At 40.3% G+C, this 22,160-nt stretch overlaps 1 protein-coding gene across 5 annotated transcripts in view; it reads left to right on the forward strand.

The window, feature by feature from the left end:
• The window catches only part of ESYT2 (extended synaptotagmin 2), an 80,995-nt gene that overhangs the window by 49,538 nt on the left and 9,297 nt on the right, over nucleotides 1-22,160 (forward strand). For 2 of the 5 annotated variants that reach the window (XM_045792204.2, XM_045792207.2), the window contains exons 9-17: nucleotides 2,845-3,021; nucleotides 4,029-4,111; nucleotides 5,487-5,535; nucleotides 6,631-6,720; nucleotides 7,387-7,482; nucleotides 9,353-9,454; nucleotides 16,356-16,430; nucleotides 17,204-17,290; nucleotides 21,523-21,672. In XM_045792204.2, coding sequence (XP_045648160.1) covers nucleotides 2,845-3,021; nucleotides 4,029-4,111; nucleotides 5,487-5,535; nucleotides 6,631-6,720; nucleotides 7,387-7,482; nucleotides 9,353-9,454; nucleotides 16,356-16,430; nucleotides 17,204-17,290; nucleotides 21,523-21,672 — 909 coding nt within the window. Of the gene's footprint in view, nucleotides 1-2,844; nucleotides 3,022-4,028; nucleotides 4,112-5,486; nucleotides 5,536-6,630; nucleotides 6,721-7,386; nucleotides 7,483-9,352; nucleotides 9,455-13,099; nucleotides 13,163-16,355; nucleotides 16,431-17,203; nucleotides 17,291-21,522; nucleotides 21,673-22,160 lie in introns of all 5 variants that reach the window. The other 3 variants (XM_087860646.1, XM_045792205.2, XM_045792206.2) reach the window with 3 other exon arrangements.

The following is a 22,160-nucleotide window of genomic DNA, read 5'->3' on the forward strand; positions in this document are numbered from 1 at the left end:
ATTCTTAGACCTCAACCATGAATGTCCAGGGTGCTTATAAGGATTTAATTTTGCAAATATTATTGCAAGTCATAAAGGACTGCTGCGACAGCTTAGTTATCTCAGCACATACTGTTTGCATTATCAAAATGTAACAGCTTTATCTAGGTGATGGGCACTTTGTATAATGACTGGTACAGATTTTCTCTCAGCAGTGAGAGTGTGGTTACCTCTGGAGTCATTTCATAAGCACTGTGGCAGAAACAGTGCTGCTGTTAAAACTGCCCTGGATGGGATGGAAAGGGCAGGGCCTTGATCTCCGTCACGGCCCTGGGGTCTAACAGCAGCTTTGCTTTTTGGGCATATTACTTGGCTTGTGTGGACCTCAGTTTCTGTAAATTGGGGGTGATGCCTAGCACACAGAATTAGGTCACAGATACTGGAGTTACCTTCATTTGAGTAAACTATGTAACCTCAGCGGAAGACTGAGAAATGCTGGTCAAGGACATAGAATTCCCTCCACTGATCAGAGAAGAGGTGCTTGGAGTGGACGGGCCCTCACAGGTTAGTGAGAGCTGTTAACCTTAAAAATAAAATCCCCAGGGGTGCCTGGGTGGCTCAGTACATTAAGCATCCAACTCTTGATTTCAGCTCAGGTCATGATGCTAGGGGTTGTGGGATTGAACTCCACTTTAGGCTCCTCACTGGGTGTGGAGCCTGCTTAAGATTCTCTCTCCCTCTCCCTCTGCCCCGCCTGCCCCTCTCTCTCTCTCTCTCTCTCTCTCCCTCCTTTTCTCCCTTTCCACCCCACCCCACCCCCACCAAAAAAATAAAAATAAAACTGCCAGTTACTTTACCAGCAAAAATGGGTTTATTCGGGAATGGCCGAGAACTGCAATCTGGGACAATTAAGCTATGGCAAAACCATGGGTGATTCTGCAGAACAAAGGAGAGGAGGCTCTTCTACAGAGGAGAGGGGAGTTGGGAGGGGCTGCTATAAGCTGAAAGTCCATTGGCATAAACTGGGAGCTGGGAAGTGTAGTGGCCTCTCATTGGCTGAGCTGTTGCCAGGGCAGGAGGAAACCTTCCTTCCTCCTGCCGGGATAGTAAAATAGTACCCCTGGGAGATGCATCTCTTCCCGTTAGGTCTGCAGTGGACAAGGAAGTGGTAGAGCCTGCGCGCTGCCCCTGCTGGCCTACCGACTCCATTCCAAAGGGGGTTTCCTTTTACCCTCTTTCACAGAGCTTTTCGCACTGGGTCCTTCAACCCATTGCATGTGCGCACTCCAGAAGTGGAGCAGGCAGCCTTGTTGTGTGGTTTCTGTGATGAGTGTGACACTGACACGCACAGGACACTTCCTTTTATTAAACAGAAGATGTTGAGTTGGTCCTATTTCACTGAGCATGTTGTTTTTAGTTTGTTGGCTCAAGCGGAAGGAGACAACTTTCCTTGATGCTTGTTACTTTTTTGTGGTTAAGTTTGGTCTCAGTAACAGTGCACAAATCATCAGACATGTCTGAGCTTTCTTAATTTTTTTTTTAAAGTACCAACACCCCAGCTAATTGATGCCCAAACTAGTTATATTGTTGGCATTCAGATTTAATGGGACCGTGCATATGAGAAAGGCATATCTTTTTTCCTTCACTTAAGATTTTCATCTCTGAAAGCTCAAGAATTATTTTTCATGGAGAAATCCTCATGCTCCTTTGCCACTTACACTTTTTATTCTCTGAGCGTGGTGAGCACTTAGCCCAAATGCAACCTTCCTTAACCTTGTGGGGTTTAAAAGCCAGCACTACTTAAACATGTTGCCAGATTATCTAAACTTTAGACACATTTCCTGTAAACAGGAAATTCTCTAAGTTTTTTAAAGCGTATTTATCTGTAAAAGTGCATGTCTTCCTAGCTGATTGGGTCAGGACTGTTACCCAGTGATCTTAAAAGGGTTTGTAGAGAATGCTGCCCCATGCTAACTTACCAGCATTGTTTGCCTTGAAAGAAGTGTGAATGAACATTTTTTTATTTTACCAATTTAACAGTATTTTAGGAAAAGAAAACTGTGTTTAAAGTCTATGAGTAGTACGTATTTCAAAGTTTCAGTTTCCTATCTACAAAATAAATTTAATGACGGTATAGTTGACCCTCGAACAACATGGATTGAGCCGCCAACCCCCCGTGCAATAGAAAACCTGCATCTAACTTTTGATTCGCCCAGAACTTAAGTACTAATAGCCTTGTGTTGACCAGATGCCATACCAATGACATAAACCATTAACACGTATTTTATATGTTATATACTGTATTCTGTGTATTCTTACAATAAGGTAAGCTAGAGAAAAAATGTTACTAAGAAAATTAGAAGGAAGAGAAAATACATTTACAATACTGTTCTGTATGGAAAAAATCCGTATATAAGTGAATCCATGCAGTTCAAACCCATTTTGTGTCAAGGTCAGTTCTGTTTCATAGGATTGTTCAAAAAATTGAAGTAATGAGTGCCTGTCAAGGGCTTAGTGACATGTCTGAGACATCCTGTATTGGTGGTTCTCAGTTACTGTCGTACTAACAGAGGACTGTTTGGTGACTCACGAGACCAAGTCAGGCTCCTGAGGCTCCTGGAGCACACTTTCTGTAGGGCCTCACACCTCACTCTCCTCCCTGGTCTGGTCTCCCGACTAAAAGTAGTGATACTCAGACACTGTCATCCTGCCCTGTTTAGTTTTCCCTCCTCACTGCCGCCAGACAGCCCATGTTTCCTTTCTTTTTTGCTGCGCAAGAAGAGGGTCTTCGTGTTGACCACACAGCCGCTGTTCCACGTGTGTCAGAGGAACCAGTGAACAGTCCATGATGCTCCTTCTTTTCAGGGTGTTCTAAGGATACATTTTATTGAAGCTCAGGATCTTCAGGGGAAAGATACTTACCTTAAGGGACTCGTCAAGGGAAAGTCAGACCCCTATGGAATTATTCGAGTGGGCAACCAGATCTTCCAAAGCAAGGTCATCAAAGAGAATCTCAGTCCAAAATGGAATGAGGTATACGAGGTAAGATTTGTCCAGTGGCGTCAGTTGGCTTCTCCCCAACTTCTGATTCCACGCCTGTTCCACAGGAGTGTGGTTGGTTTAGAGAGTCATTTAAATCACTTTTCTTTAATTTCCCATCTTTAAAAGTATTGTACCTTCTGTCCCTACCTCACAGCATTCTTGTAAAGCCAACACATAAACAACACATAAATTTTAACTTTAATTACATTAAACTATCACAATAATTGACAATGATTTCTGTGGTTGCTAATGTATGTAACATTTACAAACATGAGATTAATTATGTACTGTTTTGTAAATTCTTATTTAATAAGTCTAGAATCTCTGTGTCAGTAAACATAGATGGATCTGATTTATACTTGCTATTCACTGAATAGATTCCATCATTTCTTTACCCAAAGAGATACTGGCTATTCATTTCAGCGTTAGAACCACTGCTATTACCCGTGTCATGTGCATGTATTTTTCTTCCCTTGACCAAGTTCTCTCCAGGTAAGCTCCTCAGAGTGGAATTGCTGCATCATCGATTATGCTTTTTTGAAAGGAATGATACAGTTGTGCAAAATTGTTCATCAGAACAGTGGTGCAGCCTGTGCTCCACCAGCTTCCCATCCTCCCAACCCAGTCTGTCGCCACATTGCTTAATCTCTGCTTGGTGGTAAATGGATCACTTGTCGGTGCCCCAAGAACAGCACATGAACAGAGCCGCTTCAGGACTAGAGAGATGTCCCAAGCCCTGCCAGTTTGTGGGTGCTGTCTTGTGCCTTCATTTTGGAGCAGTGGAACTTGACCCAGTGAGACGACTCCCAGACAACTGCAAACACAGTAGACTGTTACTGTGTGGGCAGATGGTTTGGAAGGGTCTCCCATGGGTTGACAATGACACAGCGTAAGTGCTTTCCGACCACTTACCGCGGGAGACGACGACAGGGTGCTGTTTACTACAATCATATTCAGCAGCTGCTGACATTAATAACACTGTAAGATAACTCTTCTTGTTTTTTCAGGCTTTAGTCTATGAACATCCTGGACAGGAATTAGAGATTGAGCTCTTTGATGAAGACCCAGACAAGGATGACTTCCTAGGAAGGTAAACCCTCAGGGAAGGAGAGCATAGGGTGCTCTTTCTTCTCAGTAGTGACACTTAGAACTAATGCAGCTTCAAAAAATAGGCTATTTATGCGTTACCTGTATTTTTAAGTGGATCTTAGACATAACGTTTCACCTTAGACTCCTTAAAGCATACTTTATTCCTATAAAGTTTCACATTTAAGTACAAGAAGGAAAAACTGTAGATCTGTGTTTGTCCCAGCAGTCACTGGCCACATGTAGCTATTTAAGTTAATCGGTTAAAACTAAACAAAATTTTAAATTCACTTTGCTGGTTGTACTTGCCCCCATTTTAAGTGCTCGTAAGCCGCGGGTGGAGTGTGGCCCCAGATGCCAGAGCAGCTGGTCGCTTTGACGCTGTGCAGGCTTCACTCTAGATTGATTGAGTTATTTAGGGAGCAGGGGGGATAGTAATTTCCATTGTGCCTACACTTTGGATAAATAAATATTGTCTTATTTACTTAAATTGAACAACCAGTACAGCTGAAAAACATGAGCTTTTAAAAAATACATCTACCAACCTTCATTATTTAACTGAATCTCTTGTGACAGAAAAGATACAGGGATAGATGACGTTGGACACATTTGGCCTCGTCAAGAATGGCCTGTGTATTATGCTGTGACTTTAGAAATCATTCATGTGATGGTTTAACAAGGAGTGACCGAAAGGTTGTAAGCAGGGCAGTGATAGATCAGATTTGCATTGTAGTAACCACTGTGTGGCTCAGAGTAGCAGGGACTGAGACTGGGGACTATGGTGGTAGACCAGGAGAAAGCTCTGAGGGTCTCACCTGGTGTAGGCGCAGGAGGAGGGGCAGCTGCAAGAGAAAATAGGAGTGCAGTCGTCCCAAGCTCGTCATCCCTGGCTTCTGCAGGAGGAAGTTCCATGCTTTGCAGTAGAGCAGGACTTTTAGGGGAAATGGAAGGGGCTCTCCGGTAGCTGAACCAGAAGCATCTGTGGGGACGCTCCAGAGCTGTGGAGCAAGGATGGGAAGGGGGCTTGGATGACTGAGCTGTAGTGACGGACAGCAGTGCTGAAGGAGAACATGTCAGACAAGAGGGCTTGAATATTTTTGAACATTTTCGTCACATTGTAAATAGCTTTACATTTTTTACAACTCTGATCCCGACTTTGCCTGTCCTGACCTCCCAGAGACTCACCCCTGGTTTTTTTTCCTTACTTCATAGTTTTGGGATAAGCCTGAGGAAGCTTCTGGAAGAAGTCTGTTTCTTGATAAACTGTAGCGTTTTGATGTATTTCTGGAGTACTTTTTCTTAGACGAATGTTTAAGGTTATTTCAGTTGTAAGAAGTGTGTTTCTATGTTCTAAAGTTGTTGTGTTGTTATTTCTATAGTCTTATGATTGATCTTATTGAAGTCGAAAAGGAGCGCCTTTTAGATGAAGTAAGTTTTCTTTGAGTATTATTCTATCTCATGAGCATTGACAGACCTGCTGCTCCCCTACACAATGTTCCGAGAACTTTGGCCTTTTGATAATAGCCAAGTGAATAGAACTAAGTTTAATAGCCCAGTCAGATACTGTGTATTGAGTGCCCAACACATGCTAGAAATTCATAAGCTACAAGCACAAACTGTTTCAGGTAGGCATGTGCTCTCCTTTGGGAGTCAGGGCAGAGGCCTCTGAGAAGCTCCCTAAAAGTGGGCTTTTTAAAGATAGCTGGAGTTGATAACAGAGCTAGCACAGTGCGGTTGATGAGAAATTGTCACGTGAAAACTGCCTATAAGTGCAGTGGGAATTGACAGCAAGCACACACTACTTCAAGGAGGATATTGCTATCAGAATAAAAAATATTAAAAAAAGGAAAATTTTGAGGTGGCTTCTAAAAGATGGGTATAATTGTGATAATAGGGCATAATTAACCAAATAAGTGTTGAGATTCACTGCTTTTAAGTAACACATTTTCCCTCTTATGCAGTCCTCGGGGCCGTCTCTTAACACCGAGTGTTTGGGGATTATCTCCGATGAATTGTTCTGTGGTTTTTAAGCTGAAACACTTGTATACTATTTCATTAAGTAGTACATAGTGGTGAATAAAGACAAACATGTTAACTTCTTTGATAATGAAATTCAGCATTTGGGATCAATGTTACATGATCTTCTGGCTCATGACTTCTGTTAAAGTCCATACATAGAAGCCTGACAGTACTGAACAGTACTAGAAGACATTTGAATCCTTGTGTGTAAGAGATGAAAATGGTATCGACTCCACAGTGGTTGTGTTCATGTAAGTGAAGCGCTCAGCACGTCCCCTGGACAGCAGGCAGTGCTGGGCAAGTTCCAGCCCACTGCTCTTGTCATCCTCTGGGGCCATCGGCTCATTCAGAGCGCAAAGCGAAATATGGTAGGACTTGGTCCTTCAGCATTAATCAGGAACTGTTGGTCCCTCACAGTGAGCAGCTTGTGACATTTGTGGAAACTGCTTGACTGGAAAGGTTGGCTCAGGAGAACCTTTGTGAACGTTCACCTTCTCTCTTCAGTGGTTTGCTCTGGACGAGGTTCCCAGAGGAAAGCTGCACTTGAAACTGGAGTGGCTCACGTTAATGCCAAATGCTTCAAACCTCGACAAGGTGCTGTGAAGTGTTTCCCATGACAACCACCACCCCTCACAGCTGAGATTAGTGTCTTTAGGTTGTGTTGCTACTTGGCTTAGAAAAATAACAGCAATAATTTTGATTATTATGCTGAAAGTCACTGCAGTCACATCAGGGGTAAATTAAAGATAATTTGTTTTGTTTTGTTTTTAAGAAAGATTTACAGGTCATTCTGCCTGGTTTATGAAATCTTCATATTTTGTACTTGATATAGAATGGAGGTTTGGAGAGCCACAGATCACCTCTGCTTTATTTAATTGAGTCATATAGATTCTTGTCATTAAAATATATTTATTTTTTTAATATTTTATTTATTTGACAGAGAGACAGCCAGCGAGAGAGGGAACACAAGCAGGGGGAGTGGGAGAGGGAGAAGCAGGCTCCCAGTGGAGGAGCCTGATGTGGGGCTCGATCCCAGGACCCTGGGATCACGCCCTGAGCCAAAGGCAGACGCTTAACGACTGAGCCACCCAGGCGCCCCTTAAAATATATTTATTGTGTTCGTTCTCTCTGTGTTGCACGTAGTGGGTGGTTTATTTCCCCACCCTTCTTCTTTTCTTGAGCATTACAGACCTAATCAAGTAGAAATAGTCAAGTCTTGTGGAAATACATCTGCTGAGGCTTTTCATCCTTTTTTCATAGGTGCTCACAGACATCAGGGCTGACAAAGACCAAGCCAATGATGGTCTTTCTTCTTCATTGCTGATCTTGTATTTGGATTCAGCAAGGAACCTTCCGGTAGGTAATGCCGTGGGAGCTCCCTTGGGTGCTCCTTTCCTGGTAGCAAATCTTGCTGCATTCAGCCACACTGTGTCACCTGTTACTGTTCCTCTGTCTTCACTTCACTCCCACCAGAGAGAGCCGCAAAGGGGAGGGAGGGATCAGTGTGTATTTGCTTCATGAGTATAATTTTTGTTTATACATCTTATGGATTTATCCAGGATGTTCAGAATTATTTTTATTCTGACATGTTTTATGAAGAAATCTCCATTACATAGGAAAAGAATGTGCCTGGTAGTTAGGGAAGAAAGTATCCTGTAGAAAATCACTAATTATTAAAAATAGAGTTGCCTAAAGATGGAAATTGTCTCTATTTGGCATGGGAATAAAACGAAGCAGCTCTGCCTACAGCCCAGAGTCCTTCCTGGCTGTAGCGTAGCAGGACGACAGACGGGCTGCCAGGAGAGCGGGGCTGCTGAGTGGAGCCTCTGGTGCTCCCGCCCCAGCTCGTGGTCACACTCGGCTCCTGCAGCCCAGAGCAGGTGATCCTCCTCATTCGCATCAGAACTGTTTTGCTCTTAGAAAAAACTGAAGTACGGCATTTATAGGTAAAGACTGTGACTGTGGGGAAGAAAAATCATGCCGTTTCCATTCACGTGAAACCTGATGTGACCCTCCAGCACCATACTTTAAACCCGCTACTTAGGGTAATGTGATCATTATAGACATATATACTGTTTTGGTCTTTTTTTTTTTTTTTTTTTTTAGTGCCAGTTCACTTATTCAAGAGTTGACCATTCTTTATTTCATTTGGTGAAAGAAAGACTACAGATACAGGCCGTTTTCCTCCCAAAATTATAATAAATTCTCATCCATCCAAGTGCATTTGCGTGTAGTCTCCCTGTGTCCTCCCCTTGTTGGCATCTACTTGGTGGAGACAGACAAGGAAGCCGAGTGTTCACTGACCTTCACAGTTTGCATCTGAGTGTCTCATGTTGGACTGTGCCTAGCCTCACCTCACCACAGCTAGACTGTTTCCTATATCCCATGAAATACACACTCTAGTTTCACTTAGTGCCTTTCAGGGTTTTTCAGTTGTGTTTTACTTGTACTTAACTCAAAAGCAAATAATGGTACTTTGTGCATCTCTATGTTTATAAGTTTTTAACAAAATGTAATTGATCTTGTTTTTATACTGGGAAGATATATTTGAACACTGTGTGTAATTATATATATTGTGCTCTTTCTTTCAGTGAAGGTTTCTTGACTGATTTTAACTTCACGAATTCTTACTTTTTCTTAAAGCATTACCTTAACCTTTTGGCCAGTCTTCCAGTTAGAACTCTGTGACTTTTTCTGTTATAATTTCAACTTGGAGAAAGTTGTTTTGTTATTGTTTAACCTTCCTACAGAATTTCTCATACACTAGAACTTTTTTGTTTTTAATCACAGTAATGTTTGTTATAAAGTCTTTTATAATTCCTGAAGGAAGTGAATTTGTTGTATATTTTAGGATACAAAGAATAGTATTAGTAAATTGGCAAAAAAGAATTAGGCCTCTTTCGAACTGTGTATTTTGTCACGTTAAAATGAAATTTAAATAACATCACGTAAGCAAAACAAAAGCAAAAAGTGAATTTATTAATCTATTAAAATGGCACTTTGTGCATGAAGTATGCTCTGGCTGTCAGAGGCAAAGGATCTTTGCAAAACCGCTGCCCTGTTGGGTGTTTATTTTAAATGGGAGCGTTTGCCAACCAGGTCTCCTGCGTTTCTGTGGGATGCTTTGACTCTGCCTTTTGCACTCCTATTTATTAGTGCTTCTTGTGCGTTCATTGACCGCAATCCACCATTCTTTGCTTTCTCCTCCTGTTTCCACTTTCCTAAGAGTATCTACGAGGGAAACTTTGGGTGTGGCTACTTAAAAGAGAGGCGAGCGTCGGGACTAGTGTTTTGTGAAAATACTACCTCAGTCTATAGAGCACTATTTGTGAGTTCTCCAGTGTTCTTTCTTCCTTTTGTTTTAATGGAGACTGCTAGAATGTGGGCTGGAACTTCTAATGCCATCTACTCAGTGGTGGAATGGTGTGGCATGCGTTTTTAACTTTCTTGCATGATTTCAGTACTGTGTGTGTGTTTCTTTTGTGCTTGTTTTGTAAAAGTAACACTGCTGTAACCAACTTTGGTGACTACGTCTGATGATGAGATGAACAAACCTGGTGAGTTATGAAGAAGCCTTACGTTCCTAAGCTGCTACTGGCCCGTAAAAAAATAAAGATAAAAATTCTTCTGAGGAAGAAATGAAGCCGTAATGATTAAAACTGATTTTCTTGTGGTTCATCTCAATGTGAGATGTAAATATTGATTTGCAAGCTTCCAAAAAACTTCCTTAAATCTACTTTTTCCTCCTGGTGAAACATGGAAGTGTCAGAACATGGCTTTCCTGAAAGAGCCAGCTGTGCCCATAGGGATGGTCAGTGAAGACAGAAGGCCACCTGTTAACCCTGGAACCTTACCTTCGCCCTCACATTTTAACCAGAGCCCCTGAGGGAGAAAAAATATTTCTAACCCTTACTTGGGAAGCTGATTCTGATCTCATTATGTCTGTTTCCTGGGGTTCTTGCTCTGGGGCCTTGATTCCTGGTACTGTTCTTGGTGCTTTTAGCAGGTAGTGATTTTTTTCTTGCTTTAAGGTCAGAGAAGGTCACCAATGGCCTAGTCATTAGTCTAGAAAGTTACTCTTTCTAGATGGATTTAACTCAGTAGCTAGTGAGACCCTTAAAGTTCTGTGGCCTTTGAATCCATTAGTGGTAGTGTTTTGCATTTTTTAAGAGTTTTCATTTCTATTTCCACGTGCATTTTCAGTTTATTCTTATTTTAAAAAAGAAGGGTGGGGCAAAACTTGAAGAATAGGTATTTTGTCCCATTTTAGAGTTGAGGGAAATCAAGACCCTGAAGGGTTTGGCGAGCTGTTGAGAGTCACACAGGTAGGAAATGATAACCATGGTCTCCTCACTCTTTGCTTTTTCCTGTTTAAAGTCATTTTAAAAGTCAAAATGAGGTCACTGGTGCATATTGGCAACCATTCTCTGTCACTTTTTCATGAAATGACTTTGTTTTAGGTGTTTCTTAGTGGTAGGTTGTACTGTAAGCTGCTGTCTGTAGACGACAGCTGCCGCATAAACTATTAGTCTGCGGTAGCTTTCCTAGTTACTTTTTCTCATTCTGTAACTGCTTTTTTTAAGGGAAATATCTCTGACCTTGTGTCAGGATTTTTTAATTGCTTTATAATATTTAGCTAAGACATTGCTAGGTTATCAAAACTAGCTTTCCTCCCGCATTATCAAAATCACATACTACTAGGGCTTAATGATTCAAGTATAGGCATCAACAAAATGTTTTACAAAATAAGTCTGAACGGATTTGATTGCCTTTTTTCTTTTTTAAACCCATTGGTTTTCAGTGTGAAGTTAAATCATTGCTTTCTCAGTTTTGCCCCAAAGGCCTGAGAGCGTTGGTATTTCTAATAAAGGCCAGGCACAATGGACTCTTAGCTTCTACCTACTCAGAATACTTAATTTCCAACCCTGTACATGCATTACCACCAGTGAGGCCATCTGCAAACCCTTAGCAGGCCAGGACTTTTTCTTGTACTGGAAACAGCCTCTTGACAATGTAGACTGTCAGTACTTTGCCCTCCTTTCGGTCAGATTTCGGGCTGAATTTGAAACTGGAATGCTGAGGGTGTTCTCTGGCTCCCAGTGGCTAGTTTTACAACCTGCGACTTACACAGCAGCATACATTTGCTGAGCACCTTCCAAGGGCTCTACCTGTATGCCTCATTTAGTCTCAGGCCCCCATAATCACTTTTCAGATAAGGAAACTGAGACAACACATAGACCGTGGGGGACTGGGGTTAGAGACCCAAGATCACAGCTAGTCAGTAGCAGAGCTGGAATTTGAACTAAGCTGTCTACTCCATCCTAGTTTAAAGTGAATTTGTTATCACTTCAAGTTTGTAAGTTCATGGAGTTTATCTGAGATGACTGTTCATACCATCGCCTACTTTATACATAAAAATGCTAGCTCTGTAATGTGAAGACCGTTGGGTTTGATGATGCTAGGTGCCATCTCACTTTTAAAAAGTACAGGTGGCATTACTTAAAAGTCTTTAAAAACAAATTGGGGGCACCCGGCTGGCTCAGTTGGGAGCGCATGCAAGTCTTGATCTCGGGTTGTAAGTTAAAGTTCCATGCTGGGTATAGAGACTACTTAAAGGTAAAAATCTTTAAAAAGTACAGGTAGCTTTACTGCCTCCAGTGACGGTGAAGAGCCCAAGGGTGGAAGGTGCAGTCACATCCAGGGCTCACAGTGGGCTCCTACTCGTGCACTGCTGTGATCTGGCCTGTCTCTCCTTCAAGCCTGTGCAGCTTCCCACAGTCTCACAGTGCTCCTCTAGCACCCTGACCCACACCATGGCCTCTCTCCTTGTTTTGCTTTCACTGATGCATGTTAGGATAATATGTACACTTAGCCTCGATCACATCTATCCAAAGTGAGCTTCAGAGAAGGGTCTTAGGACACCTGAGGATTGTCAGTCCTCACACCTCGGGGTAGTGGTTCCCAGCCTCACCTGTCCAGGCTCCTGCTAGAGGCCAATCTGGTGGGTCCCATAGTTTTAAAGCTCCACAGGCCACCTCAGTGATCTGGCCTTCATATCACATTAATTCCTTTTGGCCAGATGTTTTTATCTTCTCATCTGGCCTAACCTGCCATGGCCACAGGAGGCAGGGAAGCTAGTTGTCCATCTTTCTTCATTATGAAATCATCTGTTTAATGAAAACATAGTAAAAACCAGTTTGTCATATGAAAATAATTACAACTAACATGATAAAATCTTTAATCTTAAATGTTAGTCCTTGAAGGAGCTTGTAAAACAACTCAGTCTTGCCCTCTTGAAGGCAAGAAAGTAATGGATTTTTTAAAAAGTGAATAAAAGTAGAACATAAAACCCATAATAATAGAACTTTAAAGCCAGGACAGACTTTTGAAATGATGTGATCAGCTTCTGCATTTGATGCTCGGGAGAAAATGGGAGTGAAGTGGAGAAGGCCCACTCCTGCTGTGGTTTTGCGCGGAGAGGGTAAATTTCAGAAGGAAGTAAAGTAACATCTGCTAGGCTAGGATACGATCTGACTTGAGAGCAATTTGAGCATGTACAGCCCATTTGTTTGTAGTTTTTCCTGTAGTGTATTTATGGTTGATATTTTAGGGGTTTATTCAAGTAAAGGATAGGAAATAGAATCCTTTCTTAAAGTGTCACTCCTGGGTTTTTCAAATCCCAAAGACAAGAGGGCTGGGAGTATAAAAAGAACAATAATCCTAAAGGAACATAGTAATCATAGAAGAAATGTGTTTTGATATTTATAAAGGCTTATTCTAAGATAAAATCTTGGGTGTAAAGAATTGTATGTGCTAAAAATGAGTTTTACTGGTTTTTTGTGTCATTCTTGTTGGTGGTTTTCATTTAAAGATTTTTTTGTTCTCATAAATTTTCGTGTCATTAACCTTACATAAACTCCTCGTTGCATGTTTTATTAACCCTTGGTATATTCATTTTCTTCTGACTTGAAAGAGTAACCCATTAGAATTTAACCCTGATGTCTTGAAGAAGTCTGCAGTTCAGAAAGCTTTAAAGGTAAACTAATAGCTTCCCTTTGAAAAGTTAATTGAAACATATTGAAAGAGATGATGCTTTTTAACTCTCATGGGTCTATTGACAAATTGCCTGCCTACTAATGTAGTAATTAGTTGTCTAGTTAGAGAGATCCTTTTTTGTTACCTGAGAATTAGTAGTTAGAAGAATTTGTCAACTTTGAAGATAAATTTTATAAAGTACCAGTATGATAAATTAGACTTCTCGCCTCTTGGCCTTAGGCAGCAGTATCTACGATGGTTTTAAATCATCTGCATTTTAATTGGATTTGAATTTGTGAAAATGGTGAAATAGAAGGTCTATTTAAAAACTTAACCAATTTTTAGATTATGATTTCAAGGTATTCCTTCCTTGTGCACTGTGACTATCCATTTAGAAATCACCTCTTCCAATATGCTAAGTTAGGGCCATTTCTGAGTTGGTGACCTCATGGCTTTTGGTGCTGCTGGGTTTGGGTGACAGATCTTTCGAGAAGCTTTAAATTTCATTAAATGAGGTATATTGAAAACTAAGCTCCACTCCCTAAAACAACATGAACATGTATTTTCTGGCTAAATTGTTAACTTTTCTATGACTTACAGTGTTTTTTTATTTTTTCTCTGATTTCTTGAACATTTTAGTCTTAAATATTTGGGTTGGGGGGTAGATCAAGTGTAATTGTTTTAAGAAAATTCTATCCAAAGGAATCAGGAATGGTTTTTAATCAACTTCATCTAGGAAAATAAGTTCAGTTTTAAAAGTGAGCAAGACAAATAGTTTCTGCTTTCTGACACAGGATTTATTAAGCCCTTACCTACCCTGAGATGAAGTGTGGCCTAGCAGTGAATTACTCCTTTGCAGTACTAGTTAGCACAGCCGTTGAAGTAACTGTTCTCAGAACACTGGAAGGAATGAGATCAACAGTCTCTCCTCACCATTTCTTTGAAATCTGAGGATCATTGACCAGCAAGACATTATGGTTGGGAATGAAGGCTCTAAGTCAGACTGTCTGGGTTTGAACTGCAGCCTGGCCCACTCATCAGTGTGACCTATAGCAAGATTTTTAATCCTCTGTTATTTATAGACTGGAAGTGATATGATATTTTTTGGAGTTATCAAGTAAATAAGATCATGCATGTAAAAGAGCTCAGTGTAGCAATTAATTGTTATGACATCATTTCATTTAAACCTAACAAGGTTTGTTTGGAAATGGTTTTGTGTCCATTTTTCAGACATGAAAACCAAGTTTCAAATAGATGAAATATGTAAGTCTCAGTAATCAATTGCAAACAGCTGAAATTTAATTCAAGACAGTCTAACTTAACTCATATTTTTGGAGTGCCTGGCTGGCTCAGTCAGTAGAGCATGTGACTCTTAATCTCAGGGTCATGAGTTCAAGCCCCACACTGGGCGTGGAGCCTACTTAAAATGTTAAAAAAATAAATGAAAACTCATGTTTTCATTATGCCCATATGTCCGACTTGTGCTCATGCATTTTGAATATAGCAGCATGGTAGAAGACTTAGTGGTTTTACCTTATTTCATGAAGTGTAAAACATCATTCATTTAAAAATACACCACTAATTTATGTACCACTAAGAAAGAAAAAAAAAAATTCCAGTTAGGGCTTGATAGTGTTTGTTTATTAGAAGAATTTTTAGGCTTAGGATAAATACAGATTTTTATTACATCACACACAACAAAAGGAAAATGGAAGCAAAATAAATCAGTTAAAGCAAGAACAACTGTCTCACAATTGGGACCTGCCTAAAAACCAATTGTAAGTTTCATTCTGTTTTCAAGAGATGTTAGAAAGTTTAAAAAAAAAAAAGTGTCTCAGAATTGATAAGATACAGTAACTCTAGGAATGAATGGCTACTTTTTCGGAGATGAAGTGACTTATATTAGCCAAGAAACAGTTTTTGTATCAATGCAGTTGCTGTATCAGAAGCTGCTATAGCTTAAGACAATTTTATTTCCCTAGAATGTAACGGAATCCTGGTCCGTGGCTCTGCCGTTCAAATTCCTCCAGCCAAAAATGGCATCGCAAAGGGAGGACACCACTCCTTGAAGGCCAGACTGTTAACCTGGCCACACCCAAGTACAAGGGAAATTCAGAAATGGAATTTTCTTGTACAGAGGACTTGTGTTCAGCTGGACCTCCGGGCTTCCAGTATTAAAGGAAGGATTTAGGGGAAAAGTTAGTATTCTCTGCCACAGTAGTCTATAGCCTTGGATATTTTTTTAACAATATTTATTTCATTTTGCAGAATTTATTTTCATCAGAAAGATGAACCAGAAAATAAATTGTCACAGTATGTTTGGGCTAGTAATATTTTATTCTGATAAGCATATGAATTTGATGCCTATCTCTGTCATTGCTGCAGTGTTGAGGATTGACTTTGAAATTGTTTAACTAAAAAACACTTTTGTGACCTTCTAATTCCCACTAACACAGATATTTAACTGCATCTTCTTGTGGGGCTAAGTTATAAATAAACCTCATGTCCCATATATGTTGTGTTTTACTACGTTCTATCACCCGTCTGCTAAAGTATGCCTCTTACCATTTTTTTCTTATTCCTGAATTTTTTTCATATTTATATCTGCTTAATTTAATGCAATTCTAGATTGATGTTTATTCTTCCAGTGAGAATTACTTAGGAGCTGGTAAGCAAGATTCGATATCTGATAGCTACATGTTTGCACAGAAGGTACTAAGTTAAAAACATGAAGACGTCTCTGATACTTTGTAGTATCTTTATTATTTCAACCAGGGGACTGTTCTGAGTTGTACACTCCTACCTTTGCCCTTCCTCATGCTTTCTGTTTCCATTCGCTGCACATTCATCTTCTTATGCGAGAAAGATAAGTTCTGAAAGCTGGAATTAGCATTAAAGATTTTCGGAAGATTCCATTTTTCCAAAATAACTTGCTTTAAAAATAAAAGACCTTAGCATTTAAAAATCATATGCAAACAGGAATTTTCTTAATTTTTCACACAGTAGATACAATTTTGCTTTGGGATATGCTCAGCAATTATTTTCCAATTAAATTGTTCCCAGATATTCCCTGTAACTGAAGTATCAGAAATAAATAGAAGTGACTATTAATATGAGCCAATAATCTCATTTTTAGTAAGCCCCATTTCAAGATGTATGCTTACTTATTTTTTCTGTTTTTTGTTTTTGGATAGTCAGGGAAGAAAATAAACAGCAATCCAAACCCTCTTGTCCAGATGTCAGTTGGACACAAGGCCCAGGAGAGCAAGGTAAGATTCTGACTAGTTTCCTGTGATGTCACTGTCACAAGTCTTAGATGAGAATGGTCAGCTGGCTGATGGTGTAGGCGTGAGATTGTTGATTTCCATATCTTTCTCTTGTTTTCTCAAATCAACTCATAGATAACTATTTCTTTATAGGGTAACAAATATATTGTTCGTTTTTTTAAAATAACATTAAAAATATAATATGCTTTTTGCTTGATTTCATAGATAAATGACATGCGATAAATTTCTAAGTTTCCTTTGAATGCGCTATAAATATTTTGTTTGAAAGATAACCAACAGTCCTTAAAATTCAACAAACGCAATTCTATTTAAAAATTGAGAGGTCATTGCTGTTGCTATAATGTCTTCTGCTTTCTTAATGTAAGAAAAGCATTTCAGGAATTATTTAAAGTTATAGGCCATTGTTCACTTTTAAATGTTCACAATTTAAGAAGCTTCCTGACTTACCAGCATTATGTAGAGGAAGAGGTAGAACAGAGGCCAGACAGAGCAGATGACGTCTTGTCATTGAGATGGGCACGCAGTTGGGATTTCATAACAGTTCATTTCCCTGACGCACTCTAAAAGCTTTGGACCATTTCCGTCTGTGAACACTTTTCACAAGTAATATATAGTAGCACTGCTCAGTAAATAAATGACTTGGAACTTAATTAAAGTCATCCTAAGCTTCCAAACACAGTAAATGAATAAACACAGTGTTGGTGGCGTTTTCCACAGAAAATGTCAGAGAGCTGATATTTGGTTCTTTCTTTCAGATTCGGTACAAAACCAATGAGCCTGTGTGGGAGGAAAACTTCACCTTCTTCATTCACAATCCCAAGCGCCAGGACCTCGAAGTAGAGGTATTTTATTTGAATTTCTTAATAGAACCGTAGAAATAGAGCCAACATACAAATTGCTGCACGGATTTAAAGAGTACAGTTTATGGGACCCATCATCATAATCAATACATCTTCGTCAGACTTATCCCTAAGTAATTCATACTTTTCGATATGTAATTTTTTTTCAATTTTCAACTTTTGATGCTTGTTTCTAGTATCAAGAAATGCAACTGACTTTTGTATATTGATATTGTACTTGGTTATTGTCAGCTTTTTGTGGATACTTTAGGATTGCTTTCTATGTGGCAGTCATGTTTTCTCTAATAATGTCACTTCTACTTCCGTGTTTCCAGTCTGGGTACCTTTCACTCCCTTTTCTTGTCTTGTTCCCCTGCTGTGGCCCTCCCACCTCTGGAGTGAGGAGACATCTTCGCCTCCTTCCCAGTCTTAAGGGGAGAGCCTCAGAGTTTCATCATTAAATCTGTTGTTTTCGGAAGTTTCCTTCTACTCCAGCTACTAACTAGTTTGCTCAGTGTTTTTTTCATGAATGGATGTTGAATTTTCTCAAAGGCTTTTCTGCAGTTATTGAGATGATTATATGGTTTTTCCTTTTATGTTTGTAAATATGGTAAAACATATTGTTGATTTTCAATATTAAACCTTGCAAACCTTTATTTGGGGATAAACTCCACTTGGTCATGATGTAATATCCTTTTTATGTATTCAGTTTAACTTGCTAAAATTTTGTGATGAATTTTTGTATCTTAGTCATGAAAGATACTAATCTGTAAGTTTGTTTTCTTGTAATGCTAGTTTTTGTATCAGGGTAATGCAGTCCTCATAGAATGAGTTGGGGAGTGTTCTCTCCTGGGCATTTTTCTAGAAGAGTTTATGTAGAGTTGGGTTTTTTCCTCACAGGCTTGGAGAATTCCACCAGTGAGGCCATCTTGGCCTTTAGTTTTGTAAGAAAGCATTTAAATACAAATTAATTTCCATTAATAGATATAGACCTATTATCTGTTTTTTCTTAATGATTTTTTATATTTATGCCTTTCAAGGAATTCATCCATTTCATCTAAATTGTTGAATTTCTTGGCACAACATTATTCAGAATATCCCTTTACTGTCCTTTTAATGTCCTAGAAAGATGTCCCCTTTCTTGTTCCTGATACTGGTAATTTTCATGTTCCCTCTCTTTCCCCTGATCAGTTTGGTAAGAGGTCTATCAGTTTTATTTTCTTAAAGGACCATCATGCATTGTTACTGATGAAAAGTCTGCTGCTGTTAAAGTTTGGAAAATTTTTGGCCAATATTTTCCTCAGATTTTTCCCTGCCTCAAGTGTCTCTTCTGTTGTCAATCCCATCCTGTGTGTTTTTCATCTCAGAAGTAAACACTTGGGTCTTTTTCTCTTCCGTGTCTTTCCTGTACCTTCTTGTGTTTACTATGTGAGAGTTTTTGGTGCCTTGTTACTCATTCTGTCGTCTGTATAATTGCTGGATCTGCTTCTACGAATTATTTTCCCTCATTATGGGTCATATATTCCTGCTGCTTTGGTTGCCTAGTCATTTTTCATTGTGAATTTTATATTATTGAGTGCTGGGGGAGGTTTTTATTCCTTTAAATATTTTGGAGCTTTGTTCTCATTTGCAAGTAAGTAACTTGGAAACACTGAGCCTTTCACGGTTTGATTTAAGTTTTGATAGGCAGGCCCAACAGCCTTTAATCTTGGGATCATGTGGCCTCACTCATCTGATGCCCTAGTGTTACGGGATTTCTCATCACTGCTGGAATGGGTACTGTCCGTAGCCCTTTGTGCTCTGGGAATTGTCCCCTGCTCCTCTTGGGGACATCTTTCCTGGCCTCAGGTAGTTTGCTCCCTCCTGTGCTGATTGGCTGAAGATGAGGGGTCTTCAGAGGCCTCTAGCTCTCTCTGGAACCTCCTGCTTCCTGATTTCTTCACCCTGTGTCCTCAACTCAGGGCAGCCACTCACATCTCTCTGGGGTCCTTATGCCAGAACCATGGCCTGGACACTGTCCGGGCAGGGAATACTTGTCAGGCTCACCTCAGTTGGTTTCCATGCTCTCAGGGCACTCCTGTGTCCAGTGTCTCATGTTGTCCAGCCCAGACCCCATCGTCCCATACATTTTGTCTGGTTCTTAAGCTAACGTGGGATGATAAATTTAGGTCTGGCTACTCCATCATGGCCAGAAGTGAAGTCCTCCACATGTTTGAACATACATAATATATATAAGTTATATTCTCGGGAGGAGTCCGAGGTTCTTGAATGTACACCTGTTACTCTCAGTGGTCGTATATTCTGCCCTCCTCTCACATTAGCTCAGCTCCAAGGAAAGTGCCAGGTGGGTCACACAGCTCATGTGCTCATTTCCGTTGCCGGCATACTGAACATGCTAGTCTAAACAAACCTAGTTCTCCCCCCTTTTTTTCTGGTTATGACCTATTTCCCAGCGTGCAATCTTTGAGAAGCTTAACGGCCTCCATTTTCTGTTTGCGTGTACAACTCTGACTTCGTTCCTCAGCCCCTTCAGATCGTGAGGACTGAGAGGGGATGTCCCGCCATGGTGTGGTCATAGCTCCTTGACTGTCGGTCGTGCCCAACCTGTTTCATTATTCTGTGTTTGCTGTTTTATATTTCTGCATTCTGTTTTATACAAAATGTACATGTTTAGCTAATTGTTGTATTTTGTATTTTTCTAGCTAATTTTTTCTTCATAAATCACACTATTTTTCAAATAATCTATAATTACAGAATCTTTAATTTTATTTATTTTTTTTAAGATTTTATTTATGCGAGGGACTCCTGGGTGGCTCAGTCAGTTAAGCGTCTTGCCTTCAGCTCAGGTCATGATCTCGGGGTCCTGGGATCAAGCCTCATGGCTGGCTCCCTGATCAGCAGAGAGTCTGCTTGTTCTCTGCCCCACCCCCTGCTTGTGCGTGCTCACTCGCTCTCTCTGTCTCTCTCTCTCAAAAAATAAATCTTTTTAAAAATGCTTTTGTGATTACAGTTTAAGGAGAAATAAGCAATCAGGCTTTTAAGTGTTCATATTTAGTTAGCGTCTTTGACCACTTACTTTCAAATAGTCTGTGAAATCTCTAATGTTCTTACTGTATTCAGTTAAACTATTTTGTGTTACTGGGACACCTGGATGGTTCAGTCGGTAGAGCATGCAATTCTTGATCTCAGGATCATGCATTCAAGCCCCACATTGTGTGTGGGGCCTACTTTTAAAAAATAATATATTTCTTAAAAAAACAAAAAACTATTTTGTATTACAACGGTCTAACAGGAATAGTACCTGTTAGAGAAGTAATGCTGAAGGGTATAATTCAGGAGACAGAAATTGCCATACATTTAAAGTGGATGCTACGAATTTTCAAAACAACCAGGTAGATTTTGAATAGGGAATGCTTAAAAGGTACTTAGAAGGGGCGCCTGGATGGCTCAGTTGGTTAAGCGTCTGCCTTTGGTTCAGGTCATGATTCCAAGGTCCTAGGATTGAGCCCCATGTCAGCCTCCCTGCTCAGCGGGGAGTCTGCTTCTCCCTCTCCCCCTGCTGCTCCCCCTACTTGTGCTCCCTCTCTCTGTCAAATAAATAAATGAAATTAAAAAAAAAAATAAGGCATTTAGAAATGTTTTTCTCCATAAACAAGTATCACCAGTAGAAACTTAATAAGACACATCACCGTGAATGTGTATTGTCACCATTTTCACAGAATTTAAGGTATTTCGGGGCGCCTGGTTGGCTCAGTTATTAAGCGTCTGCCTTCGGTTCAGGTCATGATCCCAGCGTTCTGGAATTGAGCCCCACGTCAGGCTCCGTGCTCAGCGGGAGGCCTGCTTCTCCCTCTCACACTCCCCCTGCTTGTGTTCCCTTTCTTGCTGCCTCTTTCTCTGTCAAATAAATAAAATCTTTAAAAAAAAGAATTTAAGACATTTCTTCCTAATCTTCAGATTTGTGTGGACTGCTCCCTCTTAACTCATGGTTCTAATTACATTTGCATTTTACAATTACATTACAACTCATTACAACTATGTGATGAGGAGGTGACAGGCACATGGGGCTTAGACACAGTGTAACCTCACTCATCACAGCATTCTGAGGGTGTCAGTCATTTATGAGAACCCTACCTAGAGATGGTGGAAGTGTTTTTTTAAAGACTGGATTTTGGACATTTATATGGTTTGTCTTTGCCTTCAGAGCTAAGTGTGTTCTGTTGTGTATCCCTCAGGTGAAAGATGAACAGCATCAGTGTTCTCTGGGCCATCTGAAGATCCCTCTCAGTCAGCTGCTTACCAGCGATGACATGACCATGAACCAGCGATTCCAACTCAGTAATTCAGGTCCCAACAGCACTCTGAAGATGAAGATCGCCCTCAGGGTACTGTAGTCTTCTGCAGCAGGTGCAGGAGTGGACGGGGTAATGGGCAACACTGCTGACGCTTGTGGGCACTGCTCCAGAGTGTGGCAGAGGGCACGGGGCACTCATCTGGGGAGCGAGGAAGCCACTGCTGATGGATTCCAGGTGCCCAAGGGAGAGATAATTGAGGCTTGGACTCAGACATCTGCCCAAGTTGGCGTTCCAGATTGCTTGAGCAGGCCAAGTTAAATTTTCAAAGGCCATTCAGGAGAGAAAATTTAATAAAATTCTACAAGATGGTAGAAATTACAAACAAAAAATTTTTGTCTGAAGTAGACAGTGATTCTTGTGAGTGCCTAAGGAAATGTTCAAAATTAATAAAGTTGGCAAACAGATGAAAAATGCTAAAACTCACTAATTTTTAAAATGGAAATTAAAAGGAACCCACTTTTTAAAAAATTGAAGCACACTTAGTCTCTGGAGCATGCAGTGTACATGGTCTCTTTGCA

Source organism: Ursus americanus, chromosome 3 (genome assembly GCF_024610735.1).
Source record: "Ursus americanus isolate L20-20 chromosome 3, mUrsAme1.1.p, whole genome shotgun sequence".
NCBI classification, from domain to species: Eukaryota; Metazoa; Chordata; class Mammalia; order Carnivora; family Ursidae; genus Ursus; species Ursus americanus.